Raw genomic sequence first — 24,459 nt, 5'->3', positions numbered from 1 at the left:
AATTAGTAAAGATTTACAAAAAAAAAAAAAGTGGCATATGGGGGCAGGTGGATGTTTTTTCTTGCCAAATCCTTCTAATTTTCTATTTTTTTGGAAAAAAAAAAATTTCTAGATGGCTATCTATGCTGTTCATCTGCATGCAGCTTGTCTAAACCTCAAGGGGGTGTGGTAGTGGCATGGTGTGGCAGGACTAGGGCGGGCTTATGACTTGGATGCTTTTCTGCCAAAATTGAACATTTAAGAATATGTCTAGGCTGCAGTTTGGGCGTTTGGGGCTAGATATGTTATAACAATGAATTTGTGCCATAAGGTGCCCTAACTGAGCAGATGACCACTGGAGGGATGTGGGCATGATTCCCTCCCACCACCAAAGATGTAAATGAAACAGTACATGCCTGCCTGAATGACAGCTGCAGATGTTATACCCAATCATAGTAGAGCAGCAAGTAGGAGTCTGGAATAGCCTGATGGTCAAAAATGTATTGTGCCATCATATAGGTGACACCTATAGGCATAACGGCTATTTGATGGGTTTTGGAGGGCTCACCATATAATATAATGGGGTTATGATGAGGTGTGCACCTGGGCCTTTTATGAAATTCACTGCAGTGCCCCACTGCTCTGTTGGGATGTCTGTGTGGCCAGTCTACTAAAAATACTGGCCCCTCCTGCATCCCAATAGCTTGTTTTGCGCATTTTTCTTTTGGATGTGTTCTTTTTTTTTCCCTGAAAATGGTTCAAAATGATAGAAGCACATCTGAAAAATGGCCATTTTTGGAAAAACAGCATAGATGTTTTGCAGTTATGAAAAGGAGCATTTTTGGTACTGGATTTTTGTGCGGCTTTCGCAAAACATCCGAACTCGGATTTGGATGTCATATCGAAAATGGCTCTCCACATTTCCCTTCATCCATGATCCGACCGTGCCCTATGGAAAATAGCATCATTGAAAGTCCTTTCCTTAGCCATGCTTAAAATTAGAATGTCACAATAATACAAAGACCTGAAAAAATGAAGTGACAAAACTGACTTTTGTTAAGAATCTGAGAGGCAAGAAGCTTCTCACTAGCCTATAAGGATGATGGAGAGCTTGCAGCCCTTAACGTGATACTTCCCATGTCAACCAGACAAGAAAAGACTATCTGTAGTACATCTCTTAACTCCTTTCTCTTTCTCTGGAACTTGGCAGCTTTTCAGTGGGAGTTCAGTTGGGGGAGGTGTGGAGGAATCAGATCAGTGTTGGCTACAGCCATCAACAGTTTTGGGGGAGGGGAAATGAATTTAGTAGAAGCAGAAGCAGCAGGGACTTTGTGGTAACAGCAGAAGCTTTAAGGACCACAGGGATGTGTGGCTGCTGAAAACAGTATTCCTTCAAGGGAAAATTAAATTATAACTAATGCAATTTTCTTCTAAATTCCTGGTATTCAGTCTGGTGATCGTTTTAAACATTATTTTGATTCAATGCTTTAAATATGACCCAGAAGCTATTCCCACTTTAAAATAGAATTTTCTTTATCCAAATGCTTCAAAAGCAGAGAAGATTTGATGTAAATCAAATTGATTTTAAATCATGATTGAATTGCTAGTCAGAAAGATTTGATTTAAATCATGGAATCAAGGAATATTTTCTTGTTTCTTCATAGCAACCATATTAAAATGATGGTAACTTGCAGTAATAATAGCAAGTATATTTTTGCTCAATATGACAGTTCCTCAACCTGAAGATCCTGCCTGTTCAAACATGTTCTTTTTTTGTCATCTTCATCAAAGCACTTCTCATGAAGTTGTTTCATTAGGGCCACCAGGTCTTGTATTTTGTATGCACGCCTACCTTACCCATAGGTAGGGGAACATCATTAAAATATTTCCAAACTTACACCCCCCCCCCCTTTTTAACAAAACTGTAGCGCTGGCCATGGCAGTAACAGCTCCGATGCTTATAAGAATTCTATGAGCGTTGGAACTGCTACCGCCGTGGCCAGCACTAAAAACCGCACTACCGTTTTATTAAAAAAAAAAAAAAAAAGGGGGGGGGGGTTGATCTCTCTTATGGCCTGCTGCATTATATGTTTTCTCTACCAAGGAGGGAATATGATAAACCTCGGGCTATACATGTTAATGTCCCAAGCCTTATGAAGTATTCTGCTCAAAAGGTTTCACTTTTATTTTTACTGCTTGCCCCTCTCTCTTCACACTTAGCTTCTTGTGCAGATATACTGTATAAACTTAGCTCTTAAGAGGTAAAGGAGTTGATTCTTTGTACATCGATTTGCAAAGGAACAGTGGGGCCAAGGTCTTTTTCTGAACGCTGTATATTTTTGTAATATTTTTGCTGTGAAGAAGCAGCATATTATGTATTCAGACACAAATTCACAGTTTTGAGAATTGTAAAACCAAGCATCTATGATAATATCTTCTAGAAAAATTACCCGTGACATTATGAATAGATCATTGGAATTAATTTACCAAAAAATGTAAACATTGCATGTAAACATTCTATGTTTCTACCTTGTTCCATTCCAAGGTAATGCTATAGATCCCTATGAAACTCGGTATCGAAAAAGAGAGCTGATTATTTCATGATTAACTTTTGGACTGTAATATATATCAAATAGAAAACTATTTCTAGATAGATTTTTTTTCTTTAAAAAGAAAAAGCATTTTATTTATAAAAATCCAATTTAAATTAAAAAAAATCACTTCATTAAAAAAAAATAATAAATGTTCAAATGATGAACAAGGTGATAAACCAAAGGGGCAAAATAAAGAAACCGTTCTTCCTAGAAGGCTGATAAATTATCTTGGAGACAACTGTTCGAGCTGGATGAATTCTTTAATGAGGTTCTATTTTCATAATCCTCATGTGCTCTTTCATGTCCAAAAATTTTGGATTTTTCCTGATATCTCAAGGGAGGTATGTAAACCTTTTCTGGCCATGAGACAAGAGGCTAAGAACACTGGAGCATTATTCTTATTATTGTATCCTTGTAAATATGTCATTAAAGTTCCCTTTCATCAAGTCAAGTTAGAATTTTTTACTGCCTGCCACTGCGGTAAAAGCTTCGAGGCTCATAGAATTCCTATGAGCGACGGAGTTTTTACCGCAGCAGCTGGCGATAAAAACCCTAATGCTGCTTGATAAAAGGGAGCCTAAGCTAGGTGAGACAAAATTTATATTTTATGCTTCTGACCAAATAAAATCTTTCTTGGATATAAAGAAATTGGCAGCTTAGTTATTGGAGTACACATTAAGTTTTTGCGATATTATATTTTTCTACTCTTTCATCTCCCTTTATTTCTTACTAACTCCCCCCATTGGTTGTGGTCTAAGGAGAATGATGCTTTTTCTGTATTTGAACATGGATGTATGATATATTATACTAAATCCTTTTTGCTTATAACAAGTGAATGAATACTTGTAAAAAAAAAAATCTTTCCCCCTCCTTTAAAAAGCTGCCCTAGCGTTTTTAGTGCTGACGCAGCAATAAAAGTGCTGACGCTCAGAGACTTCCTAGGAGCATTGGAGCTGTTACCGCTGTGGCTAGCGCTAAAAACTGCTACGCTTTTCTAATAGTTTAGAATATTTGATATACCAGCTTTCAAATAATGTTAGTGGTATACAATATATAAAATAATTCATAAATTAAAACAATACAATAATAAATAATCTCAAATCATCTCCCCAAAACATACAACGCATCAACACACACACACACAATGAGCGTTCTTTTCTCAAGCCCATGGGAAGATCATATCACAGAACAGGAGCCTTCCAAAAGAATGTCTGCTCTTGTTAGAATAATATGGGCATTCTGTGGGGGTAACGTTAACAATTGAGAATCTGCCAATTGTAATGTACTCATTGAGGAATAGTCTTGCAACAAAGATGCAAAATAAGGAGACTAATAGTTTATATAGTGGCTGATACGCCAAAGGCAACCATTCAAGAGACACTGCATCATATCACCAAGTCCCATCCAACAATCTGAGCCCAGCAGTTTGCAAAGTGCGCAATCGCTGAAGCAAATAAGATAATCCCATATACACCACATTTCCATAGTTGAACTTAGATATCAGAAGTGAATGGATTTCAGAATGCTCTATGGTATGGCTGCACCTTGAATACTGTGTGCAGTTCTGGTCACCATATCTCAAAAAAGTTAGCAGAATTAGAAAAGGTATAGAGAAAGGCGACAAAAATGATAAAAGGGATGGGATGACTTCCTTATGAGGAAAGGCTAAAGCAAGCATTTGGATGCGGACTTACCCACTCTTTTACAAAGATACGCTATGCTTTTTAGCACGCGCTAAACGCTTACGTGTGCATGTTAGTCTATGGACGCATTAGCGGTTAGCACAAGCTAAACGCACGCTAAAACACTTAGTGCACCTTTGTAAAAGAGGGCCTTAGCTGCTGAATTTTCCAAGCCTATACTTAAGACACTTTAGGTAGGTCCCTTCCTCAGAGAGCTTACAGTCTTTAAGTTAGGCTCCTTAGGCAGCAGAATGCGAAGTGATTTGTTCAGTGTCAGTCTGAAGGACGTGCCAGTCTGAGAAGCAGAATTTGAATTCTGGTTTTCCTGGTTCACATTCTGCTCCTGTGATCACTAGGCCACTCCCAGTGGTGGTAGTGCATACAAATTTCTTTTGTGCATATTTGTTGTGGATATCTTAAAACCTAATTGTGGGAACCACTGCCAATAGGATCTCCTAAGGGAGTGACAGGGAGAGTAGATGACCTGGATGGGCAGACTGGATAGGCTATACCAGTGGTCTCAAACTCAAACCCTTTGTAGGGCCACAATTTGGATTTGTAGGTACTTGAGGGCCTCAGGAAAAATTAGTTATACAGCATGTATAACCGAAAGTTTAACAACAGAGCCTAGACGGAACTTGGACGTTGTAACTTACACCATGTAAAACATGGTTTAAATCACAAAAACCCACCTAAACTCACCAGATAAGCACTGAAAACACATAACACAGAACCCCACACACTACCCCAGTGATCACCAACCCCTCCCACCCCCATAAAAATTATATTCACAACTTTAAATTTCAGCCTCCAGACCATCATCACCTGGCAGCCTGGCATAGGAAAGCCTAGTCGTTCAGGCCAGAGGCAGCTTAAGTCATCTTGGGGATGGGTTAGGGACCCATAGAGAAGAGGACCCATGCCCATAAGCCCCTGTAATCACTGCATTGATACTTAAACATATACACTGCCCTATACACCCCACAAACCCTTTTTTACTGGCATATAAGTGGCTCCTGCAGCCATAAAGGCTATTGGGGTGGTAGAAAAGTGGGTCTAGGAGATTCTGGAGGTGGTTTGGGGGGCTCACCGTCACCTATAAGGGAGCTTTAGTGAGAAGAAGCCATGGTACCCTTTTTGTGAAGTTCATAGCAGTGCCTTGTAAGGTACCCCACTATTTAGGTGGCATGTCTGGGTGTTCAGTCCATCACTTTTCAGACCCTCACATGTCTAACAGGTTTTTTGGACTTGGACGAAAAGTTGGACGGAAATGTGGCATAAAGATGGACGATTTAGCGGCTTGGATGATCAGATCGGCAGGACGTATAATTAGACGATTTTCGAAAGTAAAAAAAAAGTTGGACTTCTCTTTCGAAAATGTGTCTTAGGCTCTTTTAAACTTTGGACGACTTGTGAGATGGACGTAAACGGACTTAGACGTCCTTTCGATTATGCCCCTCCACATGTAAACTACTTTGAATGTTAACCAGAAAAAGGCGATATACAAGTCCCATCCCCTTTCCCCTCCACCCCCTTTTTTGAATTGTTAGTCCATTGCATTTCATTTTATCTATCACCCTTTCTCCGAGGAAAAATTGTGTAACATTACTCATAATTCTGTCTCTTAGAAACCACCTATGACATCTTGTTTGAGAACTTCCTCTCTCCTGAAAAATGTTTGCTCACGTGCATGATAATACGTTTAAAGTCTTTGAATACCTCTTTTTGTTCCCCTTTCCATTCTTCTCCTTTCAAGTTATACATAAGTTTCATTTTGTAAGGGGTTTATGCAGCGATCTTACAAGCATTTTTGGAGTTCTTTAGTATGTTACTTTTCATAGATTTTATGAAAAAGAAATTCATACTAAGCTTGGGGTGATACTGCTGTGTATTTTCTGAACATGAAAACAAAAGCCACTTTGGGCATATTCTATAAATGGTGTCCTGATTGTAGGTGGCAGTAGGTGGCCTGCCGCTGTCTAACCAGCCATTCAGGACTCGCGTTTTCTAAAAAAAAAAATCCCACAACCCAAGGTAGACCGCCTACACTGTAGGCGTCTGTCATGGGTGCAGGGAGGAACCTAGGGACACATTAGCTCGCCCAAGGCTGAGTGCGGGCGTATTTTCTCCCAGAAGTAGCCTTAGGCGAGCTTAAGTGGCCCTAGAAGTCTCCCTAGGGCCTTGATAGGCGCCTGAAATGTAAATCAGAAAAATGCTGGCCTACATTTCAAATAGACAGGGCCGCTAAACTTATTGTGGCAAGGAAATCTCCCTGCCGAGATCAGTTGATCAGCCACGGCAGGGAAACCCCAAGCCCCACCGCAAGTCAGCTGGCAGGAGGGAAGTCCACTCCTTCCCGTCATTACTCCTGACCCCCCCTCTATACACAAACACACACATGTTTGCGACAGGAGGGATGCCCATTCCTTCCTGCATGCACCACCCCCCCAACAACCCCAGCAGGAGGGATGCTCAATCCCTCCTGCTGCAAACCCCTAAATAATCCCTGGTAGAAGGGATGTTCACTCCCTCCTGCCGCCCCCTCCCCTGGCTCATTGGAATGGCTTTAGGTATCTGTCCAATCAGAGTCTTAGGCCACTCCCAGTGCATCCCAGAAAGCACTGGAAAGGAGGTCTATGACTCTGGTTGGCCCAGGTGCCTAAAGCCAATCAGGACTTTAGGCCTCTCCCCGGTGCATCCCAGGATACACCAGGAAGGGGAAGGCCCGCCATTCTGAAGAGGTGGGTCTGCCTGCCAGATGGAATAGGCATCCCTCCAGCCAGTCTTCCTGTTATGAGTATGGGAGGGGGGGGTCTGGGTGGGCTTTTGGGGGGGTTCGGGGTGGTGCCAGCAGGAGGGAGTAGGTATCCCTCCTGCCGGGGATGTTGGGGGGGGGGAGGTTCCCAGCAGGAGGGAGAGGGCATCTCTCCTGCTGGAGATGTTGGGGCGTTGCCAGCAGGAGGGACTGCCGGCTGACTTGCGGTGGGGTTCGGGTTTCCCTTTATTACCGCTCAAATGATGATGGCAGGGAGCTTCCCTTACCATGATCAGCTCAATGGCACCGTGATTCTCTAAACGGCATCTGTGACATGGACGCTGGTTAGAGAATTGGGATGGTTAGGCATGGTAATGGACAGACGCGTTTCTATATAGGACACCCTTGTGCGATTCTCAAAAGCCGCTTAGGCGGCTGCTGAGACCAGACATCCTATACAGCAGGGGTGCCCAATAGGTCGATCGCAATCGACCGGTAGCTCGCCAAGGCAAAGTGAGTTGATCATCCAGGACTCACTTTGCCTTGGTGATCTATCGGGCCGATCAGTCTTCCTCTCCCCGACGTCAATTCTGCCTTCGGAGAGGAAGTTCGGGCCAGCCAATCGCTGCCTGGCTGGGCGGAACTTCCTCTCCGATGGCAGAATTGACGTCGGGGAGAGGAATGCTGGTCGGCCCGAAGCAGGGAGAGCATGGGGCGGCGGCGGCTTTGTGGCCTGTTATTCATTGGTGGCGTTTGGGTCCTGTTCCCCGATGGCAGCGGCAGTGGCAGTTGCTTGGGGAAGGGCAGGGAGAAAGAAAGAAAGGGGGCAGGCAGGGAAAGAAGAGAAACAGAAAAAAAGAAAGGGGGCATGAAGAAAGAAAGAAAGGTCAGGGAAAGAGGAAGAAAAAGTTGGGGGAGGGAATGAGGTGTGGAGGAAAGGAAGCATACAGGCTGAAAGAAAGATTGGATGCACAGTCAGAAGAAGAAAGTGCAACCAGAGACTCATGAAATCACCAGACAAGGTAGGAAAAATGATTTTATTTTAAATTTAGTGATCAAAATGTGTCTGAATTTATATCTGCTGTCTATATTTTACAATATGGTCCCCTTTTACTAAACCGCAATAGTGGTTTTTAGCGCAGGGAGCCTATGAGCGTCGAGAGCAGCGCTGGGCATTCAGCGCAGCTCCCTGCGCTAAAAACTGCTATTGTGGTTTAGTAAAAAGGGAGGGGGGTGGGTATTTGTTTATTTTTGTATGGTTGTTACTGAGGTGACAGTGCATAGAGTCATCTGCTTTGACCTCTTTGAAAAAACCCCGGAATAGGAATGATAATTAACAATTCTATGCGTACAGTGTGCGTTGTGTTTTTTTAAAATTTTATTGTTGGTAGATCATTTTGACTTGGTCATTTTAAAAATAGCTCGCGAGTCAAAAAGTGTGGGCAACCCTGCTATACAGAATTATGCTCTTTGTTTTTATCTGTACTGTATTGGGAATTGCAGATTTCAAAGAACCATACCTTTAAAGCTGTAAAGGGTTTAGCAACACACAAATCTAATGGATAATCTTGTTTTTATTTTCTCAAAATGTTGTTCCTTGGAGTCACTGCGAGGGACCTGTATTGTGAAAGTGTTCCCAGAGTTGGGAATTAAACAAACCTAAAATAATAGTCTCGTCTCTTTTTCCAGTGTGTCTTTGCAGTAGCCTAAGGGACAGCAAGAAGGAGGGATCTCTGTAGAAGAGAGAACCCCAACAGCGCAATAGCAGAGATGCCCATTAGAAATGACCAGTAACCAGCAGGCATATTAATAGGTTCTGAAACTGAGTTTCTTTGGATTGAAGTCTGTAGGAAAGTACTGCAAAACTGCTTTCTTGAAGTTTTTATTGTTTTTTTTTTTTTTAAAAAACTTTATTCAGTGGGACTGTTGTTTTTAAGTCCTTTCATAGGACTCCGGATGCAGGCGATCTGACTGTAACATGGTCCATACTGGGTCCTTTTTATGTCTAACTGTATTTTTAAGTACTTGAAAAACCCCACGGTGCCCACTGGTTACTGGTCATTTCTTCTAGTTGCTGTTCGCAGTACCATCATATTTTTATTAAAATGTTTTATTTTACCCTTTATATACTAGTGATATATAATTTTCCTGCACAAAAGTGGTGTTGGCACTTTTTTCTCTCAAAGTACTGCCTTTTCTGCCTCCCCTGCTAGAACAGAAAAGTGCGATAAAGGCAACCATATATTTCATTAAACAACTTTTCTCATGAATGTTTAAAAGGCGGGTGGAAGGTATTTGATTCTTTTTATTTCTTTGAATGCATTCTGCATGTTTACAGTACAGTTTAGGGTAGAAACTGCAGTTATCACATGCTCAACGTACTTCCTCTAAGGAAGGACATGAAGGCTTTTTTTTTTTTTAATACATTATTCCCCTCATGTTCAGCAGTTAATGTGTATTAATCTCTCTGCATTTCAGAACACCACTGGGAGCCTCTCTGGATGAGCAGAACAACCCTACGCTGAAGGGTAAGTTTTTAGGTCCCAACGTGAGACATCTCTTGGCTGGGTTCAAAGGGCAACTTTGAGATTAAATGCTGGGAATCATGACAATTGTCATTGTTTCACCTTTTACAGCTGTATCTGGGGAGGGAGAAGAGATCTTTTCAAGATTTCGCAGTATATGAAGGACACAATGTTGGCTGTGTTTTAGCATTTAACTTTTTAACTTCATTTGCCCTGATCAAAAATATACTGGAACTTTAAGGGAAAGGGCCAGAATAATCTGTGTGTATTAAAACCAGATCAGGATTTATCTTCTCCCCCCCCCTCCCTCAGTAATATAGATTGCCACACCTGAAATTTTACCACCTGTTCTTACAATTCGACAGTTCAAAGTACAATCAGAATGTACAACAGGTGGTGACGGGGCTGTGGAAATATGTTTTATCTGCGGGTTTGTTCTAAATTCCTTGTTCTTGGTAAAAGGGAAAGTCGGAAGTCTGACCCTTTGCTAATTTCTGGGGTGAGGCGCAGGTTTTCTTCTGGCTCAAATGTAAGCCTTTTGCCTTTATTTTGCAACTACCCTGTTTTTTTTCTCTCCTTTTTTTTTTTTTTTTTTTAATCCTTTTGCTGAGTGCAGCCATGTCAGCAAAAGCCTTTGAAGTGGAAGGAGTGATGGTCACCCAAAACACTGATCCTTTGAGAATTTGGCTAATGTGAACCCTAAGTTCATTCACCAGTTGTCGCTGTTACATGATGATGGGTACTTCCTGCCTCATTGGCAAAGAATACTTTTCTTCGAAGTATGCTCTGCCCTGGCTGTCCCACAGAGCAGAAACCCAGACCTGGGAGTCAAAACCAAGTCTTTTGTAGAACTGAGCTTGAGTCATGAGGCTGTCTCTGTTGGCAAGGTGCTTGAACTATCTGGTGACTGGTGTTTCTATAAGTTGTAGGACTGAAGCTTTAATTTTTAAAATTATTTTGTTGTCTGCATGGAACTTTCTTTGACCACATCTTTTATATTCTAGGTATGCTTGTGAAAAATGGTGGGAGTTTTGAAGATGACTTATCTCTGGGAGCAGAAGGTGAGTGTGACCATGTATGATTTTCCTTTATTAGAAATCTGCTACAATTATGGACTATAAAAACATAGGGATCCTTTTATCAAGCTGCAGTAGGGGGTTTAACGCGCGTAATACTGCGCGTTAAACCGCCTGCTGGGCTACCCGCTAACGCCTGCATTGAGCAGGTGTTAATTTTTTTAGCTGGCCGTGGGGGTTAGCGCGTGATGAAATGGCAGACGCGCTAACCCTGCTAGTGCTGCTTGATAAAAGGACCCCATAGGGCCAGATTCACTAAATGCACCGATCATGTCCCGACCAGTTTGCGATCGTTCCCCGACCTGATTCACTAACCTTGTGCCGGATCATTCTCCCATCCAATCCGATCCGCCCATGCAAATGAGGGGAAATGGCATGCTAAGTAGGAAGTCATCGATTCACTAAACAGAACAAGAAACACCGATTGGATTTGCCAATCCAAAATGAAGTGACTGCTGAGGACCAGTCGCTTACTGTCCTAGCCGACTCTCCTGCTCTCTGCCGCTCAGAAATCCCAGTATCGAGGTTTCAAAACAACCCTTAATAAAAAATAAAATTGTACATTACTCCCCATATATTCTGCAAAAAGAGCAGTGCCATGTGAGCCCGTGTTAAAAGCATGTTCTGTTCCATTAAATTAAAATGTCCACTCAAGTAAACTGCAACCATCCTTCCCCCTTTATTTTGACCTCGCTTGTGCGGAGAGCAAGCGCATGCACGGAGAGCAAGCGCGGATCGCATCTACAGCCAACCAGGATGGTCTGCGCATGCATCGCGATCGCTCTGCAGTGATCCATGGGATCGCTTGTGGGCGTGCATCCAATCAGATAATTTGCATGAGGACTCTGTAGTGAATTGGTTGCCCGACAGAACTTGGCAACGAATCGCCCAACAACGATCCAGACCAGTGAGTTTAGTGAATCGGTCACCCAGCAGAACTCGGCCACGAATCGTCCAACAATGATCCAGACCGGTGATTTTAGTGAATCTAAGCCATAGAAACATAAAGGCAGATAAAGGCCAAATGGCCTATCCAGTCTGCTCATTTACAGCATTCACTATCTTCTCCTCTCCCTAAGACAGTGTCTCGTAAACTTTGTCAAGCTGTGGCACACTAAACGTAATGGCTGCATTTCGAGGCACCTGCAAGTCGTCATGTCGATGTCTGCGAATGTGTGAAGGCCCTCCAGATGGGCCCTGAGCTGCCAGTAGGGGGTGCTGGAAGGGAAGATGTGCGGAGAGAAGGAGAGGCACCTGCTGACTGCCTACAGGATGTGCCTCTTGCTGTGAGAGGCACATTGTGTAGACAGTCAGCCAATGCTGGTGCCTCTTCTCCACAGCGTCTCGCAGCAGATAGTTTGTGATACACTGGCCTAAGAGATCTCACATGCCTGTCCTTTGTTTTCTTGAATTCAGACACAGTCTTTGTCTCCACCATCTCCATTGGGAGACTATTCTGTAAAAAAGTGTTTCATTAGATTACTCCTGATTCTATCACCTCTTAACGCCATCCTATGTCCTCTCAATTTGGAGTTTCCTTTCAGTTGAAAGAAACTTGCCTTTATGCCACATAGGTATTTAAAAGTCTTTATCATATCTCCCCTCTTCCACCTTTCCTCCAAAGTATCCATGTTGAGATCATTAAGTCTGTCCCCGTATGCCTTTTGACGTAGACCATCAACCATTTTAGTTGCTTTCCTCTGGACCAATTCCATCCTGTTTATATCTTTTTAAAGGTGCAATCTTCCAGTTACCAAAAGACAGTTGGAGGTGGTGGTGGTACTGGTGGTTGTGGCGGCAATAGTGTATTCAGAGCTATGCAGCAATATATGGCACACAAATTGCTTCCAACTCACCAGCTCCTCTCATTGGGTGTTGACGAAGCAGGTAGGGGGAACAAGGCAGCAGTGAGCAAGTTGTGCAGAATACAATTATAGCTCATATTGGGGTGCTGGTGGTAGAGGGTGGGTGGGATATTTAAGATGCAAAATTGCCTGTTCTGATTTGGTTTTGGAGGATTACATTTTTTTCAGGTATTAGTTTACAATAATTGCACCAAATATACTATATGGCGCTGAAACATGGTTAATCAATAAGTGGGTGGTGTTCACAGTGCCCTTAATGTTTTCTAACCTTTCCTCGCTTCCAGCCTCAGGAGGGGGCTGAGCTGGGCTGCTCAAGCGGGGCAGGAGGCGTCACTCTTCTGTAAATGGGGAGGTACATACTGGAGGAGAACCCTCTGCTGTTCAGTGAGGAGTAGAGGGGAATTAGGAAAGAGAGGAAATCATTGGGTGGCTTGTTTTGGGGTGAGTATAGGAGTACTTTTTGCTGCCCAAAATTGGGGAGAGGTAAAAAGTGCCCTTTTCTTTTCCTTTGGGGGTTGTTTCTAATCAAAGGTGTTCACTAGTATGTAGGTGCGGCTGCAGACATAATTACAAATCTTTCCAACTTTTGAAACATCATTAAAAATAAAGATTTATTAAAGTAACCAACTGCAGACTTCATTATAACCCTGAGAAACAAACCAGAGAAAATATTTTGTTCACTAAATATGAAATTAAATTCTGGAATTTGTTGCCAGAGAATGTGACAAAAGCAACTAGCTTAGCAGGATTTTAAAAAAAAGGTTTGGATTGGATAACTTTCTAAAAGAGAAGTTCATAAGTCATTATAAAGATGGACTTGGGGAAATCCACTACTTATTCCTAGGATAAGCAGCATAAAATCCGTTTTACTCTTTGGGATTTTGTCGGGTACTTGTGGCCTGGGTTGGCCACTGTTAGAAACAGGCTTGGTGGACCTCTGCAGTATGTTCTCTTATGATGTTTTTGATTAGAAAAGATATAGCCTCTTTTACAAAAGCGTACAAGAGCTGCGCTGTGCTAACGGCCCTGAAGCCAATAGAGATTTAAAGGGTTGCGCAGCTTTGTAAAAGAGGCCAATAGTGTTATAACGCTCATCAGTGGCTATTAGTTACTTATAAACTACATCAGGCAGAGGTGTCCAGGAAGTCATAGAAAGATACTTTATTTTACTGAAATATTCTAATATTTTGCAGCCATTTGACAAAATCAATATCTGCTTTCAGTTAAAAATATATATTTTTTTTCATGGTCATTTTTTGGGGGGAGAGGATGGGGACTTCTTGAACGTTTGTGTGTCCATATTAAAACAGACTTAAATCGCTATTAAAACTATTTCTGCTCTAAAAACAATTTGGAACTTTTTTGATGAATCATATTCCAAGTATGGCATCTGCCGGATGTTTGTGTGGTACCATGAAGTAACAAGATAAGAGCATGGGAGCTTTACTAATTATCTAATGTAATTATTTGCACATTTGCAAAGTTAACAGGAGGCATGTAGCAGTTGTAATGTATTCTGAATGCAGCAACTGTACTGGAAGGTTTTTTTTTAAAATTTACTTGTGGAATGACAACACACATACAGCGAATCTGAATTCCAGGAACTCAAATCTACAGTTGGGTGTCTCTGAAGAAGTGGCCTGGCTAAGCTGCTCTTCTGCTTTTAATCTCTCTCTCTTTCTCTCTCTCTCATTTACGAGGAGGGAAAGGGGTTCTTTTCTTCTCCTGTTGAAAACAAGTGGAGAAGATCGTACAAACTTGGACAATAGGGCCTAATTTTAGAAGATGGGATACATACAGCTGTTTGCATTGGAGTGGATAGAGGTTATTCTCCTAACTTTTAAAATATTTCCGGTCTTTTGGTTTTCATTTAGTTCTATTGGAATGCATTTTAGCTCTTCTTGGTGCTTTTCTTTCTTTTTTTTTTATCTGCTTACCTGAAAGTCATGAGTTACAGAATCTGAAACTAGTTGAAGCTGGTTGTATTGGGTTTTCTTTCCACTCATTAAATCAGTCTACACACTAATGTAGAGTTTGTTGGGTTTAAGTCTGCATGTTGTGGCAAGTTGTAAATGAGCTTTCAGTAATAGAAATTCTTAAAGGATTTAACTGGTAAGGACATCTCACTGTTCAAAGAACAATATGTGTACTTTAGACTAACACAAGAGGTCAATCGTTCCACTCTTTTTCTGATCTCTTCTTCTGATGGCTTAATCTTCAGTACCACTGCATAACTACTGAGCTTTACTGGTCACTGGCTCTCTGAGGGTAGAGCTGCAGTGAGTTCTCCCAGTGGAACATGGTGACAAGATAGAAGCTTTAGGGTCAAGAGGTAACACTTGAGATGGAAATTTTGTAAATAGTATAGATGTGCAGGTGGAGCTTACTAATATTTTTTGAGACTGTGGTAATAACAAATTAAGTCTGCCCTTCAGCACTGCATAGAGAGATGCAGGCTTGTAAAATTGGCTACCAGATTTATTTACGAAAGAAAGACTGGATAAAAACAGGATTTAAAGTGAAAGAAAATAAAGTAGCAGCTGACAGTAATTGTTACATATCTGCACATGAATGACTTAAAGACACATTTAATGATTATATACCTTCACATATTAGGTTAAGAAGTTGGCATCTGTCCAATGAGCCTGCATCCTTATGGTGGTAGGATTTAAAGTTTGTATGAACTGACAGGTATTCTCACAGATGCTAATACACATCTTACTTTCTGACTTAACAGCTAATCACCTTCATCAGAGTAATGCACGGATGGATTCAATATGGTATGTATCCAACTAAGGCTTACTTTTTAATTATTTTTAAAAATGAATTGGATCAAGGAAAGGAAATGCTTACACACGAGTTAAAGTCGCTTACAACCTTGTGTTCCTAGTAATGGGATGTTGGCGAAAGACAAGAGACTCCAGTTTCACGAGAAAGGCAGAAGCATGAATTCCACAGGCTCTGGGAAAAGCAGTACTACAGTGTCAAGGTAAACATTTTAGCATAAGGTTCTCAATTTGTATACATTTTTATCTGGCCTTGTATTTATGGTGTGCATCTAAGTGTATGTTAAAAGGAATTATTGTTAACTAGTTCATCTAGCAGTATTTCTAAAAGAATTGGACAGTGTGATTTTGATGGTTGAATGTAGCTATTTCACATTGAAGATGGCTCAGATCAGGCTGGCACAAGCAGGGTCAATGTCTAGATAGACCACAGCCTTTGAAACCCATATTCCTTCTTGGTGTTTGCATCATCTTGTCAAACATTATACTTGAAAGTTAAAATGTGAGAGTGAGGTCCTGGGTCTATCTCTTTAAAACCAACTGTGGTTAATTTGAGTATTTATTTGACTTCAATGACTGGGTCCCTATAATTTTATTTATAGCTCACCATACCTTTGATTTCTCATGTATTTATTTCTTGCGAATTACTAACCACCTTTTTGAAGAGACTAATAACTGTGGTGAGAGTGATTCAGTGAGGGTCTCGGGCCTTGTATGTTGTCTCTTTTAAATGTATTAGCAGGGCTGACTCAAGGGATTGTGGTGCTCTGAGTCAACTTGCATCGGTGCCCCCTCCCCTATATAGGTCTTGCAACTATTCCTTCCTCCTCCAGTCCAGCATCTCTCCCGTTCTCTGTCCACCTCTCGGCCCAGTCTCTCTCTCTCTTCCCATTTTGTTTTCTCCTTCTCATGGGTCCAGCATCGCTCCTTCTCTTCTCTTACCTCCCCCTGTAAATTGTGTGTGAGTTGCTGATGGCAGCAGTTTAAAAGACAGGTTGCCTTTGATCAGGCCTAGGTCTTCCCTTTGCAATATCTCGCATACAGGACTGCAGGGGGGTGGGAGTGGGGGCTGTGGGGGAGGGGGATTGAAGTGAGAGGAGAAAAAGTGATGTTGGACCCGGGAGGAGGAGGGGGGCTGGGGATTTTTATGTCTTTTATTGCTGGTGCACTGAGCTAGTGCTTCACTTGGGCCAGTGGTCAATCCAGTCCTGTGCATTAGTAAACATGCAGTGGTTGAGAACTCCTTTGCTATTTATTGATTGCTTATATTCCTTTTGATGAAACTGTGCTTTGCTTTTCAGTGTTTCTGAATTATTGGACCTATATGAGGAAGATCCAGAGGAAATTCTTTACAATCTTGGATTTGGACAAGATGAACCAGATATTGCCTCTAAAATACCATCAAGGTTTTTTAATGCATCCTCATTTGCCAGGGGGATAGATATCAAAGTGTTTCTGAATGCCCAAATGCAAAGACTGGAGGTGGAAAATCCAAATTATGCTTTAACAAGTAAGAAAATTTTGAAGGGAATGTTTAGGGTTTACTGTGTACAAGTATATTTAGCAGTGCTTTGCATGGCTATGAACTCATGAGTTGAAATATATTCTCAGGTTTTGTCTGAAAAACGTTATTTGCTCAGCCAAATATCTCTCTTTCCAAGACTGGGTTCAACAAGTTTTTTTTATGAAAGGTCAAATGAAACCAGAAGTATGTCTGCATCAGTTACTATAAACTTTTCATTTACTTTTCTCTAATTTTCTTGAACACCATGGTTAATACAAGAAATGTCTTACTGATTTTATCTTCAGTTTCCTTTTCTGTCTGAATAGTTTATATTTTATCAGATCATATTTAATTTATTCTGAAAGTAAGGTTTTTTAGCAAGTTGTATGAGATATTGTCTTCATGGAAGTTTTAATCTGTCAACACTGGGTAATTGTACTGCATAAAAGTGCCAGAGAAGAGTGCACTGGGAATTGATATCATGTTGCAAAATCTTTGATTAATTATAACTCTCTTATTTGCACAGGCCGGTTTCGTCAGATTGAGGTGCTTACTACTGTGGCCAATGCTTTTTCTTCGTTATATTCACAAGTTTCCGGCACTCCATTGCAAAGAATTGGCAGTGTGTCTTCCCCCGTTAGTAAGGAGACGCCAAATCCCAGTCCTCTACCTCGATCCCCTAGCAACACAGCAAGTCGTCTGATGAAGACGTTATCAAAGCTCAATTTACATGGTAATCTGCAAGCTGGAGAAAATGGTAGTTATACAACACCATCACCTACTGAGAAAGGGAATTTAACAAATGCAGCAGGGCCTGAGGACAGTGGGACTAAAAATGAACAGAAGATATCAAAACTGTTTAAGAAGAAGGATTCGCCTTCCTTATTAGCTACAGTAAAAGAGGAAGGAGCTGGAAATTCTCTATCTGCTCTTGGTTCATGTAATGTTAGTCATCCATCCCGGGAAACTGGCAATGGTGCAACCCAGTTAGATCAGGATGGGACCATGTCTGGGGAGGATGAGAAAAACAAGAACTACCAGAATGTATTGAATGAAAAAGCTAGTATTGTGGACTCATCAGCTCTTGGCCAAGAACTTAATGTTTCTACAGACAATGAGTCGGAGAGCACGCCTATTAAAACCCTACACACGTCCACTCCAGAGAGGGAAACTTCTACTCTGCTTCCAAACCCATCCATACTTAATTTAATGATACAGCAAAAAGACTCTTTTGAGCTGGAAGAGGTAAGTTGAACCCCCTGCAAGTGTTCATTTGTATGCATGCAACGATAAAGGTAAATGTGCATTTAGTCTAAAGCATGTCTCTTAATCCTGCTTAGTTGTAAGTATAATGTAAACAGTGCCTCGATAAGTCTTCAAAGCTTTGTTCATTTTTCAATGCTATCTAAAATGCAATAGTCAAAATGCATTAAATAAGAATTTGTTTTCACTGAACTGCGCAGCATGTTTTACACGTTCAGGGGTTAATTCTGTAAAGGTGGGGGCTAACATTTACACACTGAGGGTTGAATACTGTATAGGATGCCCGGTCTCGGAAGTGGCCTAAGTGGCTTTTGAGAATCGCACACGTCCTATATAGAATTGCATCTGTCTTCATGGACACCACAATTCTCAGGCGCCATGTCACAGGCGCCGGTTAGAGAAACGGGTTGCCGCTGAGCTGATCGAGGCAAGGGAATTTCCCTGCCGTGATCAGTTTAGCAACCATGGCAGAGAACCCATTCCCCTCCCCCTCTGTGAAGACTACCGGCAGGAGGGATACCCAGTCCCTCCTTCCGGAACCCCAAAAGCCACTCCCACCCCTCCCCCAAATGTCTGCAGCAGGAGGAGTACCCAATTCCTCCTGCTGTCACCCCCCCAAGTCTCTCCTGCCGGAAACCCTCCCCCCAACAGACATCCCTGGCACCCTGACCCCTTGCCCCCCAAGCCCACCCGGACCCCACAAGTACCTTTTTATTTGGCCAGCTGGAGGAATGCTCACTCCCTCCAGCTGGCAGACCCGCCTCTACTGAATGGCGGGCCTTCCCCTTCCCGGTGCATTGTGGGACGCACCAGGGTGGGGCCTAAGGCCCTGATTGGACCAGGCGCATAAGGCTCTTCGGCCAACCAGAATCTTAGGCCTCTCTCCCAGTGCATTCTGGGATGCACTGGGAGTGGCCAGATCCATTAGGCCACTCCTATGGCCAATCAGAAAACTGACGGGGGGGATGTCTTGGTTTAGCTTCTAAAATGGGACTGTCTTTTTTTCTCAATAAAAAACAAAAGTCTACTCTCTTCCAAAGCTAGGATAGGACAAAAGGATCAAACCCAGAGTATATATCACACAAGTGGAGGAAAAAGACCTCAGTTAAAGTCACACCTGGCTAGGGAACTGCTGCTATAACATGCACAGCAATTGTGAATGTACCTACAGTGATCCAATAACAGTCATAGGTCAAAGAAAATAATTTCACTTTATACTACAGAGAATTGACCCATTCCTCCCTAGACATCGGGAATATCAAAAAATGGAGAGCCTCTTCCTCAAACAGGCACAGTCAGTTATCATATCCAATAATAATAATATAAAGCCACTTATCTCAAATTGGATGTCCATGTCACAAGCGCCTGACATCATTCAAATTCCAATGGGAGTACCCTTTTTCACAATTAACAGCTTCAGGGGAACTGTAGAGAAACGCCTCCAAGCTGGCTGTAGCAGAAAATGGCGACCTCCCCATCCACAGTGTTCAATTTCAAAGCAAAGCACGTCAGCTCATAGAGTCCTGTACATTAACGTCATGACCTCACTCAGCAGAAACTCTCCAATCAGAAAAACACCCGCCATTCTATGGTTCAATTTAAACCTCCGGGGGAAATTGTTTGAAATGTAAATAGTAGATGCTGTTCCCTCTGTCACAGTCTGCATATATTATCCCCTCTATGGATGTCGGTATGAAGTTGTTCTAGCACAAAACATATTTTTTTTTTTGTAATTCTTTATTTAAACACAGATAGGAAACAAGAAAAACACAAGGAGCCCAATCTCCAGAAAAGTAACAACAAAACAACAATGTCCCACCAAGCACACAAGCACAAAACAACTAAAGTCAGCAAATGTGTGCCAAGTCGCTAAACAATATTCAACCAATGGTTCGGTTATTTTCACACAAATGTTATTTGTGTTTTGATCTGCCCATGTCAACTTATGTACATCAGACAAACATCTTGCCAATTGAAAACCCACTTAGTTGAACACAGGCATTGTGTGTGTAGTGGAAAAATAACCCAACCATTGGTTGAACGTTGTCTAGCAACTGGGCACATGTTCACTGACTTTAGATTTTTTGTGCTAGAACAACTTCATACCGATCTCCATAGAGGGGATTTTAGACATTGATTGTGACAGAGGAACAATTGTGACAGAGGAACAGTGTCTAATATTTACGTTTCAAACAATTTGCCCCAGAGGTTTAAATTTGGCCATAGAGTGGCGGGTGTTTTTCTGATTGGAGAGTTCTTGCTGTGTGACATCATGACGTTAATATACGAGACTCTATGTGCTGACATGCTTTGCTTTGAAATTGAATGCTGTGGACTGGAAGATCACTATTTTCTGGTACAGTCAGCATGGAGGAGTTCCCCTGAAGATGCGAATTGTGAAACGGGGTACTTCTGCTGGGATTTGAAAGACGGACACGGCTTTGGACATCCAATTGGAGATAAGTGGCCTTATACTATTATTATTGGATATGATAACTGACTGTGCCTGTTTGAGGAAGAGGCTCTCCATTTTTTATATTCTCGATATCTAGGGAGGAATGGATCAATTCTCTGTAGTATAAAGTAAAGTGGAGTTTTTTTCTTTGACCTATGACTATTATGGGACCACTGTAGGTACATTCACAATTGCTGTGCTTGTTATAGCAGTGGTTACCTAGCTTTGACGGAGGTCTTTTTCATCCACTTGTGTGGTATATACTCTGGGTTTGATCCTACTGTCCTATCCTAGCTTTGGAAGAGAGTAGACCTTTGTTTTTTTATTGTGTGATTTTCTTCTCTACCTTTCTTTGGCTATTTCCACTTTCTTTTTTTTCCCCTCATTTTCGATTGTTTAGGTTCATATGCAGTGTTGTTTTTACTTTTGGAATTCAATGAAATATACGGTTTGTAGGCTTGTCCTGGCAGTGCTCAGAACTGCCTTTTAATTTCCCTCTGAGCATCATGGTGGAGCTGCTAAATTACATGTAGCCTGCTGATGCCTAGGGGTACCCAAGGTTGTGGAGCCAGGAACAAACTGTTCTCTGGGCATGCATTAACCCTAGTGATATGAGGAAAATGTCTTATTGTAAATATTATCATAAAAGAAAGTTTAATAGCTCTTATGCACCTAAGCAGAATGCATCCACAGTTCTCTCTTCTGGTTGATGATGGTTGCTGCATTTTGGCAGATCCAGCATATCGAGTGAAAGAGACTTTAGAAGTTCTTTGTTTTGAATTCATGGTTTTGGGAATAGAATCTTCAGAAAATTACTGTATGAGAAGTTAAACCTGTGCATAGATAACAAATGTAGAGTCAACAAATCAAGACAATTACTTTCCCTTTTAATTTGTAATGAACAGGAACAAAACCCCACTAGGTAAAGATTTATTTAATCTCAAACAGTGTGTTTAAGATTAGGCCAAAATCCAGTTGCTTCCTTTTTGTGAGGCTGATGCATGCTTTAAAAAGACTATGGAAGGAAATGTAGATCAATTGTCAAGAGCGCTTTCTCTCTGAAACATAATAGAAATAAAACAAACCATAGAAAAGAAAATAAGGATTTTTTTTTTATTGGACTAAATACATTTTTTGATTAGCTTTTGAAGGTATTATCCTATTTCATTTTCTGTGTCTTGTTTTATTTCTTTATTACCTTTAAAAGTGGGCTAACGTGGTTACCACACCACTTTTCTAAAACATAGATTTCCTATTTTTTCTCTTTCGCTGGGTCCATAATTTCAATAGAAAAATCTTTTTTATTTTCACTTTTGGGCTAGATTTATAAGCTTTAGGGTAGAAAAATTTGTTTTATAACTTTTTATATAGGTATCATGAATATTGCTGTATGTTCAGTGTTTCAAGTGAATATATAAGCGGTCTTTTTTTAAAAAAAATGCTAAATTAAAAGGTTTTTGCTTTAGGTTAGCACACAAAGCTCCATCAAAAACAGATAAGTGGACTTGGGTATTAATGTTCAATACATGGGGCATAAACTGAAATTACAGAGGCATTCCTGGTGTTAGTAAAATTGATTTTTTGAAACTCATTGACACTTCTTGCAGCCATGCTGTTGTGAAGCAAAAATAGTAACATAGTAGATGACGCCAGATAAAAACCCGAATGGTCCATCCAGTCTGCCCAACCTGATTCAATTTAAATTTTTTTATTGTTTTTTATTCTTATTTTTTTAAATTTTCTTCTTAGCTATTTCTGGGCAAGAATCCAAAGCTTTACCCGGTACTGTGCTTGGGTTCCAACTGCCAAAATCTCTGTTAAGACTTACTCCAGCCCATCTACACCCTCCCAGCCATTGAAGCCCTCCCCTGCCCATCCTCCACCAAACGGCCATACACAGACACAGACCGTGCAAGTCTGCCCAGTAACTGGCCTAGTTCAATATTTAATATTATTTTCTGATTCTAAATCTTCTGTGTTCATCCCACGCTTCTTTGAACTCAGTCACAGTTTTACTCTCCACCACCTCTCTCGGGAGCACATTCCAGGCATCCACTACCCTCTCCGTAAAGTAGAATTTCCTAACATTGCTCCTGAATCTACCACCCCTCAACCTCAAATTATGTCCTCTGGTTTTACCATTTTCCTTTCTCTGGAAAAGATTTTGTTCTACGATAATACCCTTCAAGTATTTGAACGTCTGAATCATATCTCCCCTGTCTCTCCTTTCCTCTAGGGTATACATATTCAGGGCTTCCAGTCTCTCCTCATACGTCTTCTGGCGCAAGCCTCCTATCATTTTCGTCGCCCTCCTCTGGACCGCCTCAAGTCTTCTTACGTCTTTCGCCAGATATGGTCTCCAAAACTGAACACAATACTCCAAGTGGGGCCTCACCAATGACCTGTACAGGGGCATCAACACCTTCTTCCTTCTACTGACTACGCCTCTCTTTATACAGCCCATCATCCTTCTGGCAGCAGCCACTGCCTTGTCACACTGTTTTTTCGCCTTTAGATCTTCGGACACTATCACCCCAAGGTCCCTCTCCCCGTCCGTGCATATCAGCTTCTCTCCTCCCAGCATATACGGTTCCTTCTTATTATTAATCCCCAAATGCATTACTCTGCATTTCTTTGCATTGAATTTTAGTTGCCAGGCATTAGACCATTCCTCTAACTTTTGCAGATCCTTTTTCATATTTTCCACTCCCTCTTCAGTGTCAACTCTGTTACAAATCTTGGTATCATCTGCAAAAAGGCACACTTTTCCTTCTAACCCTTCAGCAATGTCACTCACATACATATTGAACAGGATTGGCCCCAGCACCGAACCCTGAGGGACTCCACTAGTCACCTTTCCTTCCTTCGAGCGACTTCCATTAACCACCACCCTCTGGCGTCTGTCCGACAGCCAGTTTCTGACCCAGTTCACCACTTTGGGTCCTAACTTCAGCCTTTCAAGTTTGTTCAACAGCCTCCTATGAGGAACTGTATCAAAGGCTTTGCTGAAATCCAAGTAAATTACATCTAGCATATGTCCTCGATCCAGCTCTCTGGTCACCCAATCAAAAAATTCAATCAGGTTCGTTTGGCACGATTTACCTTTTGTAAAGCCATGTTGCCTTGGATCCTGTAACCCATTAGATTCAAGGAAGTACACTATCCTTTCTTTCAGCAACACTTCCATTATTTTTCCAACAACTGAAGTGAGGCTCACCGGCCTGTAGTTTCCTGCTTCATCCCTGTGACCACTTTTATGAATAGGGACCACATCCGCTCTCCTCCAATCCCCAGGAATCACTCCCGTCTCCAGAGATTTGTTGAACAAGTCTTTAATAGGACTCGCCAGAACCTCTCTGAGCTCCCTTAGTATCCTGGGATGGATCCCGTCTGGTCCCATCGCTTTGTCCACCTTCAGTTTTTCAAGTTGCTCATAAACACCCTCCTCCGTGAATGGCGCAGAAACTACTCCATTTTCTCGTGTAACTTTGCCAAACAATCTCGGTCCTTCTCCAGGATTTTCTTCTGTGAACACAGAACAGAAGTATTTGTTTAGCACATTTGCTTTCTCCTCATCACTCTCCACATATTTGTTACCAGCATCTTTTAGCCTAGCAATTCCATTTTTTATCTTCCTCCTTTCACTAATATATCTGAAAAAATTTTTATCTCCCTTTTTTACATTTTTAGCCATTTGTTCTTCCGCCTGTGCCTTTGCCAAACGTATCTCTCTCTTGGCTTCTTTCAGTTTCACCCTGTAGTCCTTTCTGCTCTCCTCTTGGGTTTTTTTTATATTTCATGAACGCCAACTCTTTCGCCTTTATTTTCTCAGCCACTAGGTTGGAGAACCATATCGGCTTCCTTTTTCTCTTGTTTTTATTGATTTTCTTCACATAAAGGTCCGTAGCCATTTTTATCGCTCCTTTCAGCTTAGACCACTGTCTTTCCACTTCTCTTATGTCCTCCCATCCTAAC

The 24,459-nt window shown here is 41.6% G+C and overlaps 1 protein-coding gene across 1 annotated transcript in view; it reads left to right on the top strand.

Annotated features, from left to right (window-relative positions):
* ITPRID2 (ITPR interacting domain containing 2) overlaps nt 1–24,459 on the top strand; it is a 120,689-nt gene that overhangs the window by 10,535 nt on the left and 85,695 nt on the right. The window contains exons 3-8 of the mRNA XM_033945095.1: nt 9,489–9,538; nt 10,540–10,596; nt 15,214–15,256; nt 15,367–15,465; nt 16,564–16,772; nt 17,293–18,011. Of these exons, the coding sequence (XP_033800986.1) occupies nt 9,489–9,538; nt 10,540–10,596; nt 15,214–15,256; nt 15,367–15,465; nt 16,564–16,772; nt 17,293–18,011 (1,177 nt within the window). The remainder of the gene's footprint in view (nt 1–9,488; nt 9,539–10,539; nt 10,597–15,213; nt 15,257–15,366; nt 15,466–16,563; nt 16,773–17,292; nt 18,012–24,459) is intronic.

This window comes from Geotrypetes seraphini, chromosome 5 (genome assembly GCF_902459505.1).
Source record: "Geotrypetes seraphini chromosome 5, aGeoSer1.1, whole genome shotgun sequence".
Taxonomy (NCBI): Eukaryota; Metazoa; Chordata; class Amphibia; order Gymnophiona; family Dermophiidae; genus Geotrypetes; species Geotrypetes seraphini.
This window is presented reverse-complemented; position numbering and strand designations above follow the sequence as displayed.